This window comes from Orycteropus afer, unplaced genomic scaffold, assembly GCF_000298275.1.
Source record: "Orycteropus afer afer isolate SDZICR_OR568_19922 unplaced genomic scaffold, OryAfe1.0 scaffold00524, whole genome shotgun sequence".
Classification (NCBI taxonomy): domain Eukaryota; kingdom Metazoa; phylum Chordata; class Mammalia; order Tubulidentata; family Orycteropodidae; genus Orycteropus; species Orycteropus afer.
Window position 1 is genome coordinate 1,614,229 of NW_006922111.1, and position 7,730 is coordinate 1,621,958.

Sequence of the window (7,730 nt, forward strand, 5' to 3'; positions counted from 1 at the left end):
CCCACACTCATATGTCCCTCTCACACACACTCACCCCCACACTCTCACCCACACACCCACTCACCCCCATACTCTCACCCACACAGCCACACTCATATATGTCCCTCTCACACACACTCACCCCCATACTCTCACCCACATACACACACTCATATATGTCCCTCTCACACATGCTCACACCCACACTCTCACACACACACACACACTCACCCCCACACTTATATATGTCCCTTTCACACACACTCACCCCCATACTCTCACCCACACTCACCCACACACTCTCACCCACACTCACCCACACACCCACACTCATATATGGTCCCTCTCACACACACTCACCTCCACACTCTCACCCCCCACACACACTCATATATGTCCCTCTCACACCCACTCACAAAGCCCTGGCCCACTCCTGCAGAGCCCCTCACAGTCCCATCTCTGTCCCCAGAGGCAGCCTTCTGGGTACTGAGAAAGAGAACCCCCAGACCACTGGCTTCTCCCAGACAGACCTCTGCCTCCACCAGCCTCCGGCCAGCCTGACCTCTTCCACAGGCCACTGAGGGGTGCTGGGCTTGGACTCTGGGCAACAGCAGTGAGAATGGGTGGGCCCCATGCTCGGGGGACAGCATGGAAGTCACAAGAGAGGGCAGCGGAGAACGGGGTGGGGGGAGAATGGACGGTGTCTGCCAGCTTTCTTCTGAGTTCTGGGAGACTCGCTGGCGCCCCCACGCTGGTCCCCTGGTGTCCCGCTCTGTGCCTAGGTCCCTCATCGGTGCCACCTTCAGGGATGATGGGAGGATTGAGCAGGTTGATGTCCACCCCCCCACGGGACACCAGCCGTGACCCTCCCGCCCTCCTGCCCCCGGAGCCAGGGTGGGGCAGAAGGCCGGGGGGCCAGGGAAGGGGGAGCTCGCCGAATGAGATTCCACCGGAGCTGGGGCGATGAAGTGCCGGAGGGCAGGCTAGGAAGGGTGGAGGAGACAGACAGAGACAGACAGCAGGTGAGGACCGGGGCCAGGGCACAGACAGACAGCCATGGAGCCAAATAAACGTCCCCTCCCCCACTGACTTTCCATAACAGGCCACCGAATACAAAGGCCCAGGGCGGGGCTGCCCTAGCTCGGGGGATAATTCCATCCCCATCACAGGCAGTGTTTGGGGAAGGAAATGGGGTGCCTTATCTGCCAGCACCATCCCCCACTACCCAGGCCATGAATACTGCATTTTCCCACTAGCCACAGCCCCCTGCGGGGCAGCCACCAGGTGGCTGGCAGAGGGCAAGCCTGCCACCTCTCTCACGGGGCTCACTGGCTCGGGGCAGAAAGGCCCCTCCTCCCGGCTTCTATTACCCACCTCACCCCACTCCAGGGAGGCATTTAAAGTCCCAAGTCAGAGATGAAGGATAAGAGCGGTCCTGGGCACGACCCCCAGCCCAGTGGAGCAACCGGAACGGCGCCCCGGCATGGGCGCGTGGATATTCGAGAAGTGCCACGTACCCACTTGGGTACTGAATACGGAATGCACTGTGGGTTGCCAGAGGACCAACCAATCAGTCTCGGGGGAAGTACAGGCAGGAGGCTCCTCAGAAGCCAGAATGGGAGGACTCTAGACATCAGGAGGGCCGATCCTAGAGGAGGACATCATGCTGGTAAAGTGCAGGGTCAGTGAGAAGACGGAAGCGCTTTGTGAGACGGACTGACGCCACAGCCGCCACACGGACTCAACCACGCCAGCCACTGTGAGGAAGGCGCAGGCCCCGGCAAGGTCTGTCCTATCGCGCATAACATCGACCTGAATAGGAGGCATCGCGACAGCTATCAACAACCACAGCACCCCTAACACACTCACGCGGAAGCAGAAGACAGTGAGGGACACACAGCGGTTCACACTCAGCTGTGAGCTCAGTCCACTTTTCAGTCACAAATAAACACACGGGGAGGGGGTGACCCGGGTCCCCCTCCTCAACACATACGCACACTTCTCCTCTTGGTCAGTCAGTGAGAGAGATGTAGGCCTAATGAGATCCTGGTGCAGAGAAGGGGAAAATCTGGAGCCTCTGAGACCGTGGAGCTCTGCTGTGTGTGAGGTGTGCAAATGTTCCCACCCAGTCTGGAGCTCTGGTGGCGTAGTGCCTAAGGCACTTGACTGCTAACCAGAAGGCTGGCGGTTCAAACCCACCAGCCACTCCTCGGAAGGAAGGTTGTTGTTGTTGTTGTCATGTGCCATCGAGTCGGCCCCGACTCATAGCGACCCCTCCTTGGGTTTCCGAGGCAGTATCACTACGGAAGTAGGATTGCCCAACCTTCCTTCCGACGAGTGGCTGGTGGGTTTGAACCGCCAGCCGTCTGGTTAGCAGGCAAGTGTCTTAGCCACTATGCTACCAGAGCTCCTGGAAGGAAGGTTAGGCAATCTAATTCCATAGCAATACCACCTCAGAAACCTAAGGAAGGGTCACTATGAGTTGGATCTGACTCGACGGCAGTGAGTTTTTTCTTTAAGTCTGTAGTTCTTCTTGCCATTCTCTTAACATTCTCTTTTGGTTGAAGTCCAATTTATCAGTCTTTTCTTTGATAGATCATTCCTTGTTTTGGTGTCAAGTTTAAGAATTCTTTCCCTAGTACCAAACCTGAATGATTTTCTACAGAAATTAAAGTTTTACACCTCAGTCCCTCTGGAGTCAATTTCACATGAGACGTGACACTGTTCAGAGGATGTGTTCTGGTTCTGGCCTGCGGCTGTCCAGCTCCTCCAGCACCCACTGAAGTTGGGCTCCCCCTGCACCGACTCCCTTGGCCCCTTGCCTGAAAGCACTGGGGCGTATTTGTGTGGGTCTCCGTCTGGGTTCTTTACTCTGTGCAGCTGACATGTGCTGTCTGTCCTGCTGCCAACCCCACATGCTCTTGATCACTGTAGAGCATCGTGAAGTCAGGTAGACTGACTCCTCCCACTTTACTTTTCTTTTCCAAACTTGTTTTAGCTATTTTCATCCCCTGTCTTCCCGTATAAGTTTCCGAAGAATCGCGTCTACATTTACCAAAAACATCCTGCTGTGATTTTGGTAGGAATTGCACTGAATCTACATATCAATTTGGGAGGAAACACCAACTTCACTAATTCGGGTCTTCTAATCCATGAACATAAGGAGGCCTGGTGGAGCCATGGTTAAGCCCTCACCTGCTAACCAACAGGTCAGCAATTCAAATCCACCAGCCACTCTGCAGGAGAAAAACATGCCGTCTGCTTTCCATAGGGATTTCAGCCTGGGAAACTCTATGGGGCAGTTCTACTAGGTCCTATAGGTCACAATGAGCTGGAACTGTCTTGATAGCAGTGGGTTTTATTTTCTCAATCCATGAACATAGTATGTATCTACACTTCTGTAGAACTTGTTTGACTTACGTCATCAGCATTGTCTAGTTTTCAGCATCCAAGTCCTGTCTGTGTTCTGTCAAACTTACACGTAAATAACTGCTGCTGGTACTGATTTTTAATTTCGATGCCCACGTGTTCATTGTTCATCTACAGAAACATAACTGGTTTTTGTTTGTTAACCTTGCACCTTCTGATTCTGCTAGGAGTTTTTCTGTATTACTTGGGATTCTCTGGATAGACAAACATGTCGTGTGTAAATAAGGACAGTTTCATCTCTTCCTTTCTGATCTGCATGCCCTTTACTGCTTTTTCTCACCTCACTGCACTGGCTAGACCTTCCAGCACTGTGTGAGTAAGAGCAGCAACGGTGGCCCTCCTGCCTCGTTCCCAACCTCGGGAAGCACCCAGGCTGGGGCCATTTAGAACACTGCTTGCAGGCTTTTGGTAGATGCTCTCCAACACATCGAGGAAGTCCCCTCCATTTCTGTTTTTATGAGAGTTTTTGTCATGACTGAGATTTTAATTTGATCATTTTTTCTGTGACTGATATGATTGTGCATGTTTTCTTCTTTAGCCTGTTAAATGTGGGGGGCTGACTGATTTTTGAAAATACCAAACCAGTCTTGCAGGCCTGGTATGCACTGTCCACAGATGCTAAAGTTAGCGGGTGAAATCTCGCGAGGATGTGGAGGGAGGAAGGGCGTGGGTGATGCACATGGTTAGCGTGCTCAGCAGCTAAATGGAAGGTCGCATGGTCCAGTTCACCTAGAGGCACCTTGGATGACAGGCCTTGACAAGCCAGCCACTGAAAACCCCGTGGAGCACAACCCTACTCAATACACACGAATCATCCACTCTCTGGCCACCAATTATCGACGAAGGGAAGAGGGGGCAGGCGGGGAGACAATGAAACAGAAACCGTGGCAGAATGGCAACAACTGGGGACCGGGGTGCAAGGGAGGAAAGAATCCATGTTTCACTTTTGCAGCTTCTCTGGAAGTTAGACATTTGGAATACATTGAAACAACAATCTCCCCATGACCTGTCCTGCACTTCGTTGCTGTTTCCAATGCACTGAAGATGCTCTTGGACACCTTCCCACAGTAGCACACAGGGCTCCCCTCATCACCTGCAATGGCTGCCTGCCCTCCACTGCACAGGTCACCTGGTGCTCTATGAAATGATTCCTGAGTTGGTTTTTCTAAGTTGGAGCCCATGAAGGAACTACATATCTGTTTTTATAAAACATGATGATGACATGTTTTCTCCATTTTGGAAAACAACACCGACCTCTCACTCTCTGATGACAGCCACTGTCCATGTCTCTGGAGGCACCTCAAAAGCAGAGGCTCTTGGTGTGTGTGGGGGGTCTCTTACATACAAAGAAAGCATCGTAGACAGCTCCTACCTCAACTGATGGTGGTTTGGAGAAGGATGTGGGGGACGGGTGAGGTACAGCTGAACCCTCCCTCGTCTCTGTAGAAGGGGTCAATGGCTAATGTACTACAAAAATAACAATAAGCTCCTAAGAAGCAGCAGGATGAGTCCGTAGTTTATGCAGGAGGGTTGGTTACAAGGAGGAGCCCAGCCTCCCTTCCCTGACGTCTCCTTCAACCTGGCTGCTCCATCTGCTTTTAACACCTCCTCGCCCTTCATCCTGGAGTCATTTTCTTCAGAGCAAGTAACACCATCAGTTCTGTTTCACTCATTTGTTTGGTTGTAATTCTGTGTCTCTCTGTAGAACCTCCGAAAGGATAACAGATCTTCATCTCTATTGTCCTCCGATGTGTCCCCATCCCCAGGACAGTGCTTGGCTCACAGTGGGCACTCAACAATTGTTTGATGACAGGACGAACCAAAGCATGGGAGGAGGGTGGAAGGGAGGGACCAGGGAGGTCTTCATACCCCTCAGCTGCACCCACAGGGTCACACAGTCACCTCGCCACAGCGGGTCTCCAGCCCCCAGAGAGACTGCCCCGAAACCAGTCTCATCAGTGCCTGCTGTTTTCTGGAACACTGGCCAGAGCAAAGGGAGCCCTGTTGCCTCTGCGGGCTGCTACGGGGCAGCTGCTCAGAATCTCTGTACTGTCCCTGCAGAACCCACCTTCCTAGGAACTCTGGGGTTTAATGTGGCTCCCAAAACTCAAGACAGCTTGACGGACCTGAGCAAGCAAATGGTCTGAGATGCCACAGCCAGGACGGCGTCATTCCTAATGGTGCCCTGGACGTGTGGGCCTCTTTCCTCCAAAGTCAAGGCCAACTCAAGGCAGCTGGGACTCTGCTCATCTAGAAGCAGAGATGCTGATGCTTGAGAGGAGAGGTTTGCCTCAACTACAGGCCCCATGTTCTCTTCTTTTTTTATTGTGACAAAATGTAGTAGGGGCCAATGGCTAACGTATAACAAAAATAACAATAATAAACCCCTAGAAAGCGGCAGGACAAGCCCGTAGTTTATGCAGGAAGGTTGGTTATGAGGAGGTGCCCAGCCTCCCTTCCCTGATGTCCCCTTCAACCTGGCTGCTCCATCCACTCTTAGCACCTCCTCGCCCATTTAAAGTCAACCATTTTAACCATTTGTGGGTGTACAGGACAGGGGCAGTAATTATATCCACCACATTGTACAAGCATCACACCATCTCTTTCTAAAACTTCCACTCCCAAAAACAGATACTCTGTACCCCTTAAGCAACAATCTCTCCCCCCCCAGTCACCCCGTCCATGGTCACCTCTAATCTAATGGATCATCTCATTTAAAATGTTGTTGAGCAGAAAGAAAAAATTGACTGACTTTGCCCTGCTATCTGCCTGGGGAGGCCAATGCATAGAGACCACATCACAGGGCTCCTGCCCCGCTAGTTTCTAGCTGGCTTCAGCTAATGGGGAGCCCAACAGGAGAGATATGGATAGGGGAGAAGAGTTAGAGGGTCCCCTTAGGCTGCCCCTCTATGGATGGCCACAGCTCTTCTCCATGACCTATCATGACCTCCCCCACCCATTCCTCCAGGCCTAAGCATGGCCACAGCTCTGCAGCTGCAGCCCCTGGGTCCTACACTACCCCCATGGGTGCCTCACACCCTGCCCACCCTACTAGGGTCATCCTGTTTTGAATGTTGCATCTGTTTCCTGTTGGGACCCTGACTGATAGGCAGCTCATAATTAATGTCCACAGAGAGATGATGCTGCCTCCAGGAACCACCTAGATGAGCCTTTAAAAGCAGGAGACGCAGAGAACTGCTCTGAGAAATTAAAAAACGAGGACCAGTAGCCATCAAGTTGATTCCGATTCATAGTAACCCCAAGTGTACAGAGTAGAATTGCTCTGTTGGGTTTTAAGGCTGTGACAGTTCAGAAGCAGATCCCCAGGCCCGTCTCCTGAGGTGCCTCTCGGGGTTTTGAACTGCCTACCTTTCAGTTAGCAGTCAAGGGTTTAACCGTTCACACCACCCAGGGACTCCTCAAAAAAAGTGACAGTAGAAATAAAACATCAAAGAAACAATGCAGGAGAATCGCCCATCACTAAAGGACTTCCGTGTCTGATAGGAAACAGCCACCAAAGACTCAACACAGTGGATTAGAAATCATTTGGAGACTTAGCTTGGTGGGTGATTCTTCAGATCACGGGACAAGGGAAAGATCTTCAGAGCTCCAGGATGAGAAAGAAAACAAAAACAATACTAGTTACATGCAAGAGATCAAAGTCAGAATGACATCAGACTTCTTGATCAAAACAATGGAAGCCAGGAGACAATGGATCAGTATCTTCAAATTCCAAGGAAGACATGATCCCTAACTTACAGTTCCAACCTCCATCAGAACAATGGGAGCCAGGAGGGAGTGGAGCAATCCCTTCATATTCCAAGGGAGACATGATCCCTAACTTACAGTCCAACCTCCAGCCATCTAGTAACTAAGTTGGGGGACCAACGATGTATTTTTAAACTTGCAATGTCTCACAAACATCCCTCCTCCTGATTCTTCCTTAGGAAACTGACAGAGGCTGCACACCACCAGATCAAGGAGTAACCAAGAAAGAAAAACGGGATCCAGGACACAGGCTCCAACCCCAGTGAGAGCTGAAGGGAGTCCAGGCTGAGGGAGTGGGGGCACAGGCCTGGAGAGACAGGAGCAGGAGACAGAGGCTTCAGGGTCAAATGGAGCCATGGTGAGGTGGAGCCAGGGGGTTGCACCAAGGGGCTCCACAGGCATTGTGTGGGAAGGATGGGGGTCAAGGAGGTCCCCACAAGTCCTGGCCTGAGCAGCCACAAGGAAGGAGCTCCTTGGTGGAGGGGGCGAAGCAGGTGGGAGGCAGACGCTTGGTTGGGAGAGTTGCTAGACATCCTCGTGGAGAAACTGAGTCA

At 51.9% G+C, this 7,730-nt stretch overlaps 1 protein-coding gene across 1 annotated transcript in view; it reads right to left on the minus strand.

Annotated features, from left to right (window-relative positions):
- CELSR1 (cadherin EGF LAG seven-pass G-type receptor 1) overlaps nt 1-1,806 on the minus strand; it is a 72,856-nt gene extending 71,050 nt beyond the window's left edge. Inside the window, exon 1 of the mRNA XM_042782933.1 lies at nt 1,701-1,806. Within this exon, the coding sequence (XP_042638867.1) occupies nt 1,701-1,806 (106 nt within the window). The remainder of the gene's footprint in view (nt 1-1,700) is intronic.
- Nucleotides 1,807-7,730: the final 5,924 nt, after the last annotated feature.